This window comes from Myotis yumanensis, unplaced genomic scaffold (assembly GCF_028538775.1).
Source record: "Myotis yumanensis isolate MYYU_CA2020_CCGP unplaced genomic scaffold, mMyoYum1.0.hap1 SCAF_2, whole genome shotgun sequence".
Classification (NCBI taxonomy): domain Eukaryota; kingdom Metazoa; phylum Chordata; class Mammalia; order Chiroptera; family Vespertilionidae; genus Myotis; species Myotis yumanensis.
Genome location: NW_027223753.1, coordinates 4,222,303 through 4,238,285, shown reverse-complemented (window position 1 = coordinate 4,238,285; position 15,983 = coordinate 4,222,303). Strand labels below are relative to the sequence as shown.

The 15,983-nt window shown below is 56.6% G+C and overlaps 1 protein-coding gene across 1 annotated transcript; it reads left to right on the top strand.

Moving 5' to 3' along the window:
* Nucleotides 1-977: 977 nt before the first annotated feature.
* ERRFI1 (ERBB receptor feedback inhibitor 1) lies at nucleotides 978-15,062 on the top strand. Its single transcript, XM_070404004.1, has 4 exons — nucleotides 978-1,099; nucleotides 11,348-11,506; nucleotides 11,615-11,691; nucleotides 12,618-15,062. The coding sequence occupies exons 2-4, from the start codon at nucleotides 11,388-11,390 to the stop codon at nucleotides 13,784-13,786; spliced, it is 1,365 nt and encodes a 454-aa protein (XP_070260105.1). The 5' UTR covers nucleotides 978-1,099; nucleotides 11,348-11,387; the 3' UTR covers nucleotides 13,787-15,062.
* The last annotated feature ends 921 nt before the right edge of the window (nucleotides 15,063-15,983 follow it).

Sequence of the window (15,983 nt, the reverse complement as noted above, 5' to 3'; positions counted from 1 at the left end):
AGGCCCGGCCCAGGGAGACCCGCGAGGTCAGCGGGAGGTCTCCGGCCTCCGCTCAGTGGAGTCCCGCTCCGGGGATTTGTTCTCGTTACAGCTGGAGGGTTTCTGTCTTGTTTGCTTTTTTTCTCACTTTAGTGACTCGTGGTTTGTTATCATTTGTATTATTTATTTTACGGTTAAACTATAAGCCTCGGTTGCATCACCGGCGCCCGGGGAGAGGCTGGCTGGTGCTGCATCCTCGGGCATCAGTGGCTGCAGCCGGGGCGGGGGCGGGAGGCCAGCGGGGGTCTAAGGAGACTCGGCCTGGGGACTTCGGGGCCCGTGGGTGGCCCCGCCGGGTCCACTGCACCCGCTGACTTCCAAACCCGCGGTCGGAAGGGAGGGAGGCGGCTGGCACTCTCCCTGGATCCCCCACGAGAGGCGCCCGCAGTGCGGCCCCGGCCCCCCGCTGCCCGGCCCCCCGGTGTCCCCCCGCCGCCCCTCGCTCTCCCACCCTGTGGGTCCTTGTCCCAGGGGACCCCGCTGCCGCCCCCCCCCCGTGCACTGTCCACCTGCCCCCACTTGTCCATGGCCCCCCACACTGGCCCCCGCCGCCCCTCCACGCTGCGGCCGCGGCACCGGGGTGAGCGGGGGTGGCAGCCCGCGGACCCGGGAAAACACGCAAAAGCCGCCCCCGCGGCAGGAAGAGACGGGAAAGTCCGCGCGAGGCGCGGCGCCCCCTTGCGGGAGGCGGGGACGGGCCGCCCGCGTCCCCAGGGCGCCCCCCTCGGTGCCCCCGGAAGACCGGGGCGGCGTCCCCGCAGGCCCCGCGACGCGGCGGACCCCACGCGAGCGCCTCCGCCGCCTGGCATCGCCCCTTTAAGCGGCTCGTGGCCGGGATTGGCTGCGCTGGGAGGGGGCGGGGCCTTGACGTCACGCCCCGCCCCCCTAAGGTATAAAGCGGACGGCGCGGCGGGGCGACGGAGGCCGAGTGCGAGCGGGAGCGCGAGCCTGGCGGACGGAGCAGCCGGCGCCTGCGCGGTGTCGGCCCCCAGCCGGGCGCGGAGCCAGCCGGGACGGACATGCGCGGGAGGGCGCCGGGGGGCAGCCGCGGCTCTGCGGGGTAAGGGGCCTCGGGCCGGGGGGAGGGCGGCGCCGCGCCCCCGCCGCTCCGGCCGCGGGCGGCTCTGTCGCAGGGCGGGTCCCCGGGCGCCGAGAGGGTCGCCCCACACGGAGTCTCCCCGGGAGGGAGGGACGGACGGACGGACGGAGGGAGGGGGCGGCCCGGGCGGGCCTGGGGGGCCCTCGCCTCTCCGGCCGCGCACCGGGCACCCGGACGCGCCTCGGCCCGAGACGGCTGCCGGGGGGGCGCGGGTTGGGGAGCGGGGATCCGGGGTCCCGCGCGGGCTGGCGGCGGCCTCGCGCGTCCCCTTCCCCACAATGGAGCTGCGCCCCGCCGCCGTCCCGGGCGCCGCGGTGGGGGGCCGCGGGGTGGTCGCTGCCCGCGCGGGACCCCGGCCCGGCCTCGGCGAGCGCGGCCCCGCAGTCGGGTCTGTCGCGCACCCGGCAGCTCCGTGCCTCTCCCTCCCCCGGGAACCGGCCGCCCGGAGCGCCCGATCGCGGCTCCCCTCGCCGAGCGCGGGCGCCCATTGGGCACAGCCCGGGCGGACGTGTGTGTATTTATATGCGAGTCTCAGCCTCCGCGCGGCGCGCAGCCCTGATTGGTGCCGGGCGGGCGCTGGCTCGGCTTTACGAGGGTGTCGTCACGGCCCGGAGGAAACCAGTCTCTTTACCTGATAAAACGTATGAATAGATGGTTAGTCATAAACTTCAGCGCCGTCGGAACGGAGGCTGTAGCTTTAAAAGACGTGCTGGTGACTTCAGGTACACCTGCAACACAGGTAGGGCAGGACCGGTTTCCAGGCAACTGTCAGGGGTGAAGGAAGGTGAGGTTCAAACGCTTTTTTTTTCTTCTTCTTTGGGGGAGCGGGTGTTGTGCACGGTCCTAGCGTTCGCGGACCTGGAAGAATGCAGGGGGGGGGTGTGTGTGCTGAGGACTAAGTCACCACGGCTAGCCTCGCCTTCTTGTTAAAACTGCTTTTTTTTCCTTTCTCTCTTTTTGCATGTCTGTAATTATACAGTTTTAAGGGAAGCTGTATTTAAACCGATCAGAGACTGGCTAGGTACCCGTTTCAGGAAATGACCAGATTTGGGTAAGACCAGAATAAAAGTCGGTTTCATGTAACCGGGCGGGCTCTGCTGCCAGTATGTGAGTGGCCAGGCTCTTTCCTAAAGGGAGACGGAGGTTTCGGCGTGGACTTCAGCCCGCGGTCATCCCCGCTGCACCCAGGTGTGTTCAGCTGCTTTTGTGTTGTTGTTGTTGTTTTATCGATTTCAGAGAGGAAGAGAGAGGGAGAGACATCAGTGATGAGAGAGAATCATTGATCCGCTGCCTCCTGCACGCCCCACACTGGGGATCGAGCCTACAAGCTGGGCATGTGCCCTGACGGGGAATCGAACCGTGACCTCCTGGTTCATAGGTCGACACTCACTCGCCGGCCGCGCCAGCTGTGTTCCGGTGGCTATTCTAATAGGTGCCAGAGGTCTTGAACTAACAATGTATAACCCAACACACATTAGATTGTAAACTCCTTAAGGGCAGGACCTCTGCCGCGCACAGCTCCTATCTTCTGGGCCCTGGCACACAGTTAATGGTTGATAAGTAACTGCACGAAAGCACATTTTACATTTTAAAGTTCAGCAGGAATGGCTCGGTCGCCGATAAGGGTCGCAGAGCAAACCTGTTGTTCAGGGACGGTTAGGAAGTGTCCGAGTTATTCGGATTTTGATAGGAGGTAAACGTTACTCTTTCGATGAATTGTCTTTCCTTCTTTCCGCTCACTAAAGACAGCGGTCTCTCTTCCTCTGAGATTCCATGATTGCACGTAGACCTGAGTGTTTGTGTGACAATAACTCCTAACCGCCGCTTCTCCGAAGCTGAACCAGATCACGCTTCCTCTCTGCTCATGCTGATGGTAGCTTCCCAAAGCCAGTTGCTAAATTACAGGTACAATCCAACACGCCTGAAACCGACCTGAATGTCCACATACCATCCGGTTGCTTTAGAAAGGGGCAGAGGAGGGAGGAGGAGGTGCCAGGGGTAATTCCAGGAATTTGAATGTCCTGGGCTCCCTCTACCAGAGAAACAACTCTCTCCCACTCTGAGTGACTCTGGACGGCCCTTCGCCGTCGGCGGGGCCCTGCAGCATCCTCCGTGCCGGGTGGGACCTGCTTATGGGAGCTGATGAGTAACCCTGATAAACAATGTGCGTGGCGTCCTGGCGTTGTTGGCACAGCAGAAACACATGCTTTGTGAAGGCAGATAAAACGGGGGGTGTCCAGGTTCTGAATGTAAGTTTCGTAGAGAAGTTGGGCCCCGGCCGGTGTGACTCAGTGGCAGAGTGTCAGCCGGCTCACCGAAGGGTCTCAGGTTTGATTACCAGTTAAGGACACTCTGAAAAATATCCTCTGGTGAGGATTAACAGCAACAATAATAATCACAATGAATAGAGAAGTTAGTTTGAAGGTAGGGAAAGTTAATGTCAGCTTCAGGTTCAGAGAGGAAACAAAAGATTCTGTGAGTCGGAGTCACTGTTGATACTTTAATCCAATTCCTTATGCCATCAAACAGGGCAGTATTACTAACAGGCCAGGCTTCCGGGCCTCAGTGAATACACTTTTAAAATGTGGGGTTCTGGCCCCATGGATTGGGCCTCTTCAACTCCTCAGTCCACGGTTCAGCAGACCATTCCAGTTGAAGAGAGGAAGCGGGAAGGTGAGGAGTGGGAGACAGTGTCCAGTAGCTCTTAGCAAAGACCCCCGAACAAGGAGCTGGACTAGTGAGATTGTCTGAAAAACACTGCTCCCTGCGTGGATGCTCTTCTAACGCTTCTCGTGACGGCCTCTTTCCCACCCTTTGGATTTTACATAAGAGCCACCTGATCCCGGCCGGCGTGGCTCAGTGGTTGAGCGTCGACCTGTGAACCAGGAGGTCACGGTTCGATTCCCAGTCAGGCCACGTGCCCGGGTCGCAGGCTCCCCAGTAAGGGGCGTGCAGGAGGCAGCCGACCGAAGTTTCTCCTCATAGATGTTTCTATTTCTCCCTCTCCCTTCCTCTCTGAAATCAATAAAAACATAAATATATATTTTAAAGTCGCCTGCGAGTCCTGACAGGAGGGGCTCAGTTGGTTGAGTGTCATCACGTGCACGGAAACATGGCTGGTTCGGTCCAGCCAGAGCATATCCCCGGGTTGCAGGTTCCATCCCCAGGCAGGAGTGTGTAGAAGGCAACCGATCGGTGTTTCTCTCTCAGTCAGACCCCCCCCCCCCTTTCTCAAGTCCTCAGGTGAGCATGTTTTTCTAAGTCACCTGAGAGAGGCCTTCCCGAACCACCTGTACGAATGGTTCTCCGGCCTCCTCCACCTCTTGCTGTTACGGCGTCCTGGGAGGTGCCACAATCTGAAACGGCTGCTTTTACTGTTGTCTCCCTCCCCGGTTTGCTTCTTCATCGCTGAGCATGGTGTCTAGTCCAGAATTAGCATTTGATAACTATTTGTGAAAGGACTTAATCCCTGCCCTCTGAGAACTTGTGAGCAACACTGTGAGCGGAGTTCCTGTTTTAGCTCTGCAGCTGCCTAACACTCAGGTCGTGAGCGTTTCTTTGCCTCCGTTTCCCCATTTGTAAGCAAGGAGGTTAGAGGAGGACCCAGGTGGGCCCAGGTGAAGGGAGAGGCAGGGCGAGTGAACGGGACGTGCCGGGTTCCGGGCAGACTCGCAGCAGGAAGGTATCGCTCGTTTCCTGTCTGTGAAATGGAGACTAATCCCTGCCTCTTCTTAGGGATGAAGGGATGTTGTGGGATCGAGTGAGATATGGTGAGAAAGTGCTTTCTGATTTGTCGAGTGCTTTCCAGATAGGAGATCTGCTGTGTGAAGTGCCCATACTGCCCACCTGGAATGCCGTCACTGGGACCCGTGTGTGAGCGTGTCTTAGGAGCGTGTTGGGTGGTGTGGGAACCGGCCGCTCTTCCTGGTTAAGACCCGAGTTGTGTCCGATGGGGCGTTGAAATGGGTGTGTGATGGGGGGAGGCGCACCATTACAGATGGAAAGCTTCAAGAGTCGTTGGAAGGAGTCACAGAGTATAAAAGCAGTACCGTAACCCACCCTTTTTAATGTTTTTGTTTTTGTTCATCCTCACCTGAGGATGTTTTTCCCATTGATAATTTTTTTTTAGAAAGAGAGTGGAAGGGAGGGAGGGAGAGAACATCCATGTGCATCGATTGGTAGCTTCCCGCACACCACCCGGCCGGGATCGAACCTGCAGCCTAGGTATGTATGTGCCCTTGACTGGAACAAAGTCAAGACCCTTTGGTGTGCAGGCCAGCACTCTAACCACTGAGCCACATTGCCAGGGCTAACACACCCTTTCTAGGGGATAACTAGGCAGGAGAATCCCAGGGAGATGAAGTGGAGCAGGAACTTGCATGGGCTTAGGGTAACCCGAGAAAAGTCTGTAGTGGTCAGAGCGCACCCTGCCGGTTGCCCGAGGGGTTGAAGAGGTGGCGGGTGGGGGGAAGGCTTTGACACCAGGCTCCCACCACTCACCAGACCAGATGTGACCTTGACCAAGTAAGTCCCTGACCTCTGCCTCCAGATCCTCATCTGACTGAGGGTAGTAATAGTAACCCATCTCCTGCCGTTGTTGGAGGATTAAATAAGTTAGTATAAACCCGTGGTCGGCAAACTGTGGCTCGTGAGCCACATGCGGCTCTTTGGCCCCTTGAGTGTGGCTCTTCCTAAGCCTTAGGAGTACCCTAATTAAGTTAATAACAGTGTACCTACCTATATAGTTTAAGTTTAAAAAATGTGGCTCTCAAAGAAATTTCAATCGTTGTACTGCTGATATTTGGCTCTGTTGACGAATGAGTTTGCCGACCACTGGATAAACGAAGCGCTTGGAATACTGCCTGTCAGGTTAGGGTCCGGCGTGGGATTCTTACTGGTTCAGTGTTCACAGTAACAATCTAGACTTACCCAGGGGGTGGCTTTTTAAATGCTCATTAAGTAAATTTGAAGTTTTCAAGATTTGCTTCCCATCATCAGACCACGTGCTTGTTGTCACTAAAATTCAGATAGACTTCACGTCGCCTCCTTAGAAATCGCTCACGCGTGTTGTAAAGGGAACAATACTTCCCACCCTCCTGGGTGCTGCTGACCGCGCTGCCCTAGGAAGGGACCGAGGACAGAGGATGGTGGCTGTGCGCTGGCGCTGCAGGATGGGTCAGGCAGCGATGACGCGGGTAGGGGAGCGAGTAGGTTTTCTGTGAGCCTGCCATTTCCTAATACTTAGCAAGAAAATATTCCGAATTATTCAAGAAACTAGGTCACTGAGCTCTTTTCTTTTTACTTAGCTTTGATTCTGACAGTCTGAAGAGAAATTATTTTCCTTGTTGCCTCCGTCTTTATCCTTTACAAACAGGCCTGTGTGTGCCAGTTCCGCCCCCAACCATGCTCCATCTCTACCGAAACCCACAGTTCAGCTTGAATTCGTGCACGAGTGTTTTAATTGCATTTTATTGACAGAATGTAAACCATTTTAGAGCGCCTTGCTTTACTGTGAAGACTGCTTATGCTTTTCCCAGGAGCAGGGTGCTACGCAGGAGCTTTTCCTAACCTGCCTGCCCCTCCTCCCTCCCCCAAACCAGAGCCTCTGAAGCCTTTTGCTTTTAGTAAACAACTGTCATAAACACTGCAGGTGTAGGGAGTACCCAACGGGGGAGTTTCCTCATATTGATCAAAGTCACAGTTCTCGGCCTGGCCTGCTCAGTGGTTAGAGCGTGGTGAAGGGTCCCGTTCAGTCCCAGTCATGGCATGCGCCTGGGTTGCAGGTTCGATCCAATCGATGTGTCTTTCTCACATCAGTGTTTCTCTCTCTCCCCTCCCCTCCCTTCCACTCCACTCTCTCTTAAATCAATGGGAAAAATATCCTTGGGGGAAGATTAACAAAAAATTAAAAAATTACAGTTCTACTAGAGTTCCACTGAACGTTCAGTGTTCGAACGGCTTGGCTACTAGCGCTTCAGGCACGAATCTTTTTGCTTCGGAGATTTTCAAAAGGCAGATCAGCATGCAGGTGTTGGCTTATTTGAGGGAGATTTTAAATCTTGGGGCTTGTCGTGTTCCTAAATCAGTTTCTTTTTACACATTTTGCCTCTAAATGTCCTTACCTTCCATCTCCTGGTCTGGGAGTAGTTATGTAGGTAATTGTTAAATGCAGCTGAAAAGACCATTTATCGCCCTGAATAAACAGAAATCAGGTTCTAAAACCAGATTGAAAGAAGGAAATTACATCACACTTTTAAATAAGGAAGCGCTGGGCAGAACTGGATGAGTCGAGTGACAAAAATGTGCCCCTCCTCCTCTGTGGGCTGCTTCTGAGATTTATTAATGAGATCTGGTGGCCAGGTAGGCAGATCTAGGTTATCGTCTTAAGGTAGCCTGGTTTTTAAACAGTTCCAGAGAGACCGTCCTACGGTGGAGTTCACCTTAATAAAGGCCGTGCGAGGTGCTCATGGTGTTGTTTTGACTCTTTAACAGTAAAAAGACAGGAGGTGCCTTCTCATCCAGAAGAAATGCTGTGCCAGCGAGCTGGGGGGGGGGGGGGGACCCCGTTTTCAGGACGCACTCCCCTGGCTGCCTTAAGCCAACCCCAGTTCAGCCCGTGCTGTTCCCTGTGTGCACACTGGCCACTTGGGGTTTGGGGAGTGGATTTAATGAAAGCCGCCTGCTCTGTCCTAAAGGCAGCCCTTACCCTCCTTTGCTTTTTCCCTTAGTTCTTTGCTGATTTTAGTATATGTGAGTCTTTCACATAATTATTTTTTTTTAAACTGAGATGAATATTTTCTATTAGAAGTGAGTGGTGCCGGGATTCCAGGGGCAGCCAGGCCCTGTCCTAGATTTGGAGAGTGGGAAGGGATGGGCGCAGCACAGCAGGTGGCTCAGCTGGCCCTGGAGGAGAAGTGAGTTCTCACAGAGACTGGGGGGGCGGGGAGGGGGGGGAGCAAGCACCCCACAGGGAGAGGGGCCTGAGGTGTGGGGTGGGAGGCTGTCTGGGGCCCGAGCGAGCGGAGCGGCCTGTGAGAAGGAAGGGGGGCCATGGAGCTGGGGAGCTGAGCTAGAGGGGCTGGGGCTCAGGTTAAGAACGGCCCCTCTAGGAAGGTGGTCCCCCTGGACCAGCGGTTTTCAGCCTGTTCATCTCCTGGGACATCGACGACTAAAAATTCTGCTGCACCAGAAAATATATTTTTTGTCAATCTGACAGAAAAAAAAGGGGGGTATAATTTTGATTCATTCATACTAGATGGCTGTTGCTGTGTTGGCTATTGTCATTTTTTGGACAATTTTTGAAGGGAAAAGGGGTCAGGGCCCCTGACTGCATAGTCGGGTATTGCGTGCTGTAAAAATCCTTGGGGCGCACCAGTTGGAAATCGCCGACAGAGACCCTGAACTGGCTTGGGAAAGTGGGCGGGGTCTGAAGTAGGGACAGGAGCCTGGTTTGTGGAGTTGGGGATGCCAGGGGACCACCCACGTGCAGAGATCACCACCAGACAATGGACGCTGGAGCCAGGGCTGGAGTCAGGGTTCAGGGCGCTCTCTGCAGAGCTGAAGGATTAAGACTGGGGGGTAAGGATCTAAGAGGACCACCCCAAGAAACATGGTTGGGGGGTTCCCTTGAATAAAAAAAAATCAAGTGATGTTTAACAGGAAAAAGTCCTTCACACCTGGGATTGGCGTTGGCTGCATTTGGACACTTACAGCTGAGCTCAGGGATGTCAGGGAAGTTCCTCTGCCCACGGGGACTGGGTCCAGGGGTGCCTCGCCTGGGCTAACGCTGGCGATCATGTTCGCCTTTCATAGCAGCCCCATCTCTGCCGACAGGTGCTGGCTTCCCACGTGGGTTTGTTTTTTGCTCATCTCTCTGATGGAGTGTAAGGCAGAGCTCGTCTTCGTTATAAGGAAGCAGCATTTCGCTCACTGGAGCAGTGCTTTCTTCTAACCTGAGGGTGACCAGGGCATCCTCCCCACCCCCACCCGGGAGCATGTGTGCTGAATACTTGGAGGTTAGAGAGCCATGGCAGGCGGTTCAGGAGGGTCACACCCTCAGTGTACCGCCGGCGGGCTGCCCCCTGGATTCTCCAGTTTGGAGTCTTTTCCGAAGGAAGAGAGCATAAAATTATATTGCCCTCCGCGCTCTCCCTGCTAGCAAGTAGGAAGTTCTGACGGTTTCATAACGCGGCCCATTCACAATTCCCCATTGAGATGTAGAGGCAGGTCACCTCCTATGAATACACAAAGACACTATTGTGGTCGGGAGTGAGCTGGCGCAGGGAACACAATTCTTTTTAGACTAAAAAAAATTTTTTTTCTTAAGAAAGCTAACAAGTAGGTGATGGAAACAATGAATAAAAAATAACTTTTTCTAGAAGATACAAGTAACTCTCAGGGACCACTGAAATGTAAGCTCAGGACCCAGGCCATTCGCAGAGGCCCTAGTTGCACAATCACCCTGTTGAAAGCTCAGATGTCGATGGTGAGGGATGGTGAGGAGCCGACAGGCGGTAATTACTAGCCCTTGGCCTGCGGACAGGTGGGGGCTGGGCTCGACCGCCTCGCCTCGCCCTGCCATCCGGGCGCAGCCTCCACACGTGGGCTCCGCAGCTGCGCGCCCTGGGCTCCTTCGCAGACGCTCTCCCTGGGGTCTTGCCAGCGCCTGCAGGGGGCCTGACAGTGTTCCCTAAAAGTTGGTTTTCAAATTGTCCCGTAGCTTCACTTGATTCCGGTACAGGAAGGGAAAACACGCTGCATTTCAATGATCTAAACACCAAACCTCCAGTAACTTAGTTACTAAATGATGGTTTTTCCTCTTCTCTAAAGAGACTGACTAAAGAGAACTAATGCTTCCCCATCTGAAATACTATTTTTAACCTGTTTAACCCTCTGCCTGAGATTTAAGTGTTTCAGATGGACCGAAACGTTATCTCTCGTTCCTTTTCTGTGGAAAAAATAAACCCTATGCCACGTACATTCTCCTGATACCAACGACAACAGTAGATGGTAGGACGCAGTCACTCACCGAGCTCCTGCTGTGGAACACAGCCTGTGCTCTGAGCTCACAGTCAGCTAGGAGGTGACAGCTCTGTCCCTAAAACAAGACAAAACAGCCTGTGTGCCCCCTCCCCGCCCCCGCCCTGGCACACCCGCTCTCAGTGGGCATGCACGCTCTCGGGGAGCATCTGAGCGCAGTCTAGAGGGTGTGCACACAGCTCCCAAGGGCCAGTGCTCCACACACCAGTTAGGCCCGAAACCGCAGATTCTCCGAAGACAGAGCCCAGATAGGCGCCACGGCGTCAGCACTGATGCTGTAGTGAACGTTCAGAAGAGGCTGTGGGCCCAGCCCGTGGCCCAGTGACTGAGTGCCAGCCTGTGCCCTGAAAGGCCGCTGGTTTGATTCCCGGTCGGGGCATGGAGGTTGCAGGTTTGGTACCCAGTCGGGGTACTTACCAGAGGCAGCGGGTAGATGTTTCTCCCCCACTCCCTTCTTCTCTCCCTTGAAAAAAAGGCCTAAGGGAAGGGACAGGATCCCTGAAAGCTGAGGAGTTACTAGATGAAGGAGAACGACTTCCCAGCCTTTGTGCCCATGCCTTGCAGCAAGGCCCGCAGAGAAGAGAATGTGAAGAATGCACGGGGAAGGGGAAGTGTCCAGGCCGCCCCGAAGCCGGCCAACTTGCAGAACCTGATTTCACGGGATAGTGGACATCAGTGTCTTCCTATGTACCTTTATTCCCGGACAAGTCAGCACTGGAGGGTTTGTCTTCCTGGGCCAACCCTGAGACACAGAACCAAGTCAGTGCTGGCTGTGGGCTGGCGAGGCGCCCCGTGGACCCGTCGTCTGACCGAGGCGTGGGCTTCGTGGGCATGTGTCAGCGGCGGCCACGGGCCTTTCTGAAGGTTGGGGGGTGAGCGTCCGGGGGGCTGTTGTGCACCTGCGCCCCCACCAGGAGGGCCCCTCTGCCTGGCCACGGGCATTTCTCTCTGCTCAAAGCATCGCACATCTCAGATCAGGACTTGGGGAAAAATTGCTTTCAACGTGCACGTTTAAGTTCCCTCACAGGAAGGGAGGAAGAACGGCTGTAACGGGAGAACGGTGGAAGTCTGTGGCTGCGTCTCTCTGCGTGGCGCTCGGATGCTGTCGGGTGGCTGCTGATGGTGTTTCTGAGTTGTTTCCTGCATTCTCTCATCCTCCTCTCCCTCCAGGGACCAAACGCTGCTTGCTGACTGACGCCTCGGGTGCACCATGTCCACCGCGGGAGTCGCTGCCCAGGAGATCCGCGTCCCGCTGAAGGCGTTTCTGCACGATGGCCAGGCCCTGGGGAGCCTGAACGCGTGCTGGGGCCGCCGCCGGGAGCTGGGGAAGTAAGTGCGGCCGGGTGCGTGGGCCTCCGAGTGCGGAAAAAACAGGCGGGGGCGGGGCGGGGGGTGGTCACTGTGGTCTCTGACCAAGATGTCTTTGCCGCATTTCAGTAACTTTCTAAACATCCACCCGATCACCATGGCCTACAATCTGAAGTCGACCGCCCAGGCGCACCTGACGTCTCTCGGTAGGTGTCCTGCAAATCCCAGAGGGCAGCCCGGGAGGGAGGTGGCCCCTGGGGGGGGTGGGGGAGGAAGGTGGCCCAGGAGGGGAGGTGGTCCCTGTGGCGGGGGGGGGGGGGGGGGGGGGGGGGCGGGGGGGGGGGGGGAGGTGGCCCAGGAGGGGAGGTGGCGGAGGGCTGCTAGCTTGTCCTCCAGCTTTGCTCTTTAAAAAAGAGGCAACAACCTGAACTATTCCAGCAATAGTGTGACCCCTAGTGGCGGCAGGTCTGACGGTAACCTGTTCCTCCCACACTCACGTCCCTGGTCCACTAGCCCTGTGTGTGGAAGCTCAGGAAGTAGTGCGTCCAGCCTCGCACAGGACCTGCTGGCTCTCGCCGTGCGGAGGCCTGTGTGAGGGCACAGGAGTGGGGATGTTGTCAGGAACTCAGGAAGCGCGCAGTACACCACAGGGCCCTTGTCCTGTGGACATCCTGTCCCTTAGATTTTTGCCAGGAGCTGCTGTCACACTGCAAGCTGCCACCCTGGTGGCGTGACCGGGGGCCAGCAGGGGGCTCCCTCTTATCTCAGCCCCACCCCGCGTGCCGAGCGCTGTCGCGTCGCCTGTGACCTGGCGCTGCGGGTGGTATTCAGGGAAATTATATGCTTCTCGTCTTCTGCGAATCTTGCCCATGTCACAGAACCCGCCTGCGTGTGTGGGCGTGTGCCCTGCGCATGTCGGGGAGATAGAAGAGATAGTCTGTTCTTTGAACCAGATCATGTGCATTAACAATCTTCAGGCCCTAATTACAGCTGTGGTGCAGCACGGTGTCCGTGGCCTGTGCCTGGGGTTCAGGCGGCAGCCCCGGGGCTGGGGGGGGGGGGGGGGGCAGGCAGTGGGCCGTCCCATGCGCAGGGGCACTGCTCATCCTTCGCTAACCCCCGTCCTTTGCAGGGCGCACCTCGGCACCTGCCCCGACTAACGGCCACCGCCTGGCAGAGCACGGCCCCTCTCGGAAGCCCAGTCTGCCCCCTCTCGTCCTTCCCCCAAGTGAAAGCTCGGGGCCCGACGAGGACCCGGTGGTGTGTGGTTTTAAGAAACTGTCGGTCAATGGGGGGTGCGCCCCCACGCCTCCACTCACGCCCATGAAGAACGGCCCATCCCCCGTGCCCTGTGTGGCGGGCTCCCGGCCGCTCCCCCCGCTGCCCATCTCTGAGGGCCTCTCCCTGGACGACACGGACTGCGAGGTGGAGTTCTTCACCTGCTCCGACACGGACTTGCTCCTGGGGGGCGGCGCGCCCTCCGAGTTCCAGTCCGGCATGCCGGGCCGGCGGAGCTTCCGCGGGTGCGGGCAGATCAACTACGCCTACTTCGAAACCCCGACGGTCTCGGTGGTGGACCTCAGCCAGGCCCCCGAGCGGAGTGCAGGGGGGCCGCCCTCAGACCCGCCGCCGCCGCAGAGCCACCGGAGGCTCAGGCGGTCGCACTCGGGCCCCGCCGGGTCCTTCCACAAGCCGGCCATCAAGGTGCACGGCCACACCCACCGAGCCTCCCCCCACCCCGACACAGACAAGCCCGAGGTCCCCCCCAGGGTCCCCATCCCTCCGCGGCCCGTGAAGCCCGACTACAGACGGTGGTCGGCAGAGGTCACGTCCAGCACCTACAGCGACGAAGACAGGCCCCCCAAAGTGCCGCCCAGGGAACCCTTGTCCCGGAGCAACTCCCGCACCCCGAGTCCCAAAAGCCTTCCGTCTTACCTCAACGGGGTCATGCCCCCCACGCAGAGCTTCGCCCCGGACCCCAAGTACGTCAGCAGCAAAGCTCTGCAAAGACAGCTCAGCGAAGGCTCTGCCAGCCGGGCCCCCTGCATCCTGCCCATCATCGAGAACGGGAAGAAGGTCAGCTCGACGCACTATTACCTCCTACCTGAGAGGCCGCCGTACCTGGACCGATACGAGAAGTTCTTCACAGAGGCCGAGGAGGCGAGCGCCGGCACCCAGGTGCAGCCCTTCCCCGCCGACGGCGGTGTCGTCGCGGCCCCCGGGAAGCTGGACCCCGGGACCCGGGGGGACGTGGGCGGCCACGGGAAGCGTAAGCACTTGTCCTACGTGGTGTCTCCGTAGACTCGGGTCACGGTTCGGCAGAGGGTCCACGGGAGCAGGTGGTTCCCAAGCAGTTTCCCAGTTTGAGATTCAGGGGAAGATGTTTCAGGTGCAGAACAAACTTGAACTCTGTCCAGAGAGGTGGAGAGGTGCTTCATGCTGAGGACCCCGGTGTCCAAGCCCACAAGATGTGACGGGAGGGCAGGACGGGGACACTCACAGACACCCATCGTATCCGTATGTAAACTCGCAGTCTAGCCGTAGCCGGTTAACCAGTCAGCTGCTCTCAGTGATGCGTATTCAGAATAAAACTCACGCTGGACTAGGGCTCCCGATCGACTGAACGCTGAGCAAACAGAAGAAAGCACAGTATTTAGAATCCTAGAGAATTATTTTTGCTAAGTTTGAAGATTTCTGGCTCTTTGGTCTGTTATGTTTTGTTGGATGTATTTTTGCAGCCTTTTCCATGGGGAGCGGGATGTGCCCTTACTGTGGCTGTGCCTACCTAGTTTAAAACCGCCCGAGACCCAAGCCGTGTGGATTTCACTTCCTGTCCCTGCGGGGAGGACTAGCAGTTTACCTGGCAACCACACTTCCACCTGCACGTGTCTCGCTTCTTGACAAAGAAGAAGGTAGTAGGACATTTTCCTGATGGTTCCTGCTTTGTCCCACCCACCCGACGGCCACCGTCTCGCTGCCTCACAGAGCAGTGGACGGGCGCGGTGGGCTCCACGCCAGTGGTTCGCTTTTCAGCAGGAATGAAGCAGCCACGTGACTGAGTGACTGTGGGGATGTGTGTTCAGGGGGTTTTTAGACTATTAATAAACAAATACAACACAAGCTGGCCTTGTGTTGCTGGTTCCTACTCAGTATTTCCTGGGGATTGTTGGCTTTTGAAGTAAAGCCTTCTGACCAAGAGCAACTGTGTCTTAATACGAGAGTCACATCAGCACCGTCTGCTTCCAGGCCCACGCCTGCGCGCGCACTGCCTGCCACCGCCGCCGCGTGTCCCCCGCACAGTTCGGCCCAAGCGGGAGGTGCTCCCCACAGAGGTGCGTTACCGCAACGTTCTCGCCAGTTAAACCAGCTGTTTACAGTTCCACTGCTGAGTGACTGACTGAGCTATTCAAAGCGGATGTGTTAGTCTGAACTAAATGAAGGTTAAAACATGCTTTAGGAAAATGCACTGATTTCTGCATTATGTGTACAGTATTGGACAAAGGATTTTATTCATTTTTGTTGCATTATTTTGAATATTGTCTTTTCATTTTAATAAAGTTACAATACTTATTTATGATACTGTTAATGATGTCTCTTGCCTACACGCTCACGACCTCAGGTGGGACACAGGCCAGAGCCAGGCTATGCGAACCCCGCCCTCCAGCCCCCCCACCCTCCAGCGGTGCAGACTGGCCCCTGGATGTCCAAGTGCCTCTTTCCACTGCTTGATGTGTGTCTCATATTTTTTTGCTTTTTGCCCTTCTCCGCTGCCTTTTCTTTGTATTGTAGTGGACACTATAAAGATAGTTACAGTGTAACTAGAGGCCCAGTGCACAAAATTTGGGCACTCGGGGCAGTGGGAGGGTGTTCCCTCAGCCCAGCCTGCACCCTCTCGCAGTCCAGGAGCCCTCGGGATGTCTGACTGCTGGCTTAGGCCCGCTCCCTGAGCATCAGTCAGACATCCTTAGCTGCCGCAGAGGCGGGAGAGGCTCCACCACCGGCCATGAGCCCGGCTTCTGGCCGAGCGACGCTCCCCCTGTGGGGGTGCACTGACCACCAGGGGGCAGCTCCTGCGTTGACTGTCTGTCCCCTGTTGGTCAGTGCATGTCATAGCGACCTGTCATTCTGCTATTTGATCTATTAGCATATTAGCCTTTCATTATATAGGATTTTTTAAAATATATATTTTAGAGAGGGAGAGAGACAGAAACATCAATGATGAAAGAAAATCATTAATTGGCTGACTCCTGCCCATCTCACACTGGGGATCGAGCCTACAACCTGGGCATATGCCTTGACCAGGAATCGAACCATGACCTCCTGGTTCGTAGGTCGATGCCCAACCACTGAGCCATGCTGGTCAGGCAGTTTATAGTCTAATTTTTAATTCATCTAATAAGATCAGTTCCATACCTGCTTCCCTCTTACCTTTGGGATTTCCTGATTTTAAGATAACCTACACTTTCCTGTTACTTCCTGCCCATGCTAACGCCATGTG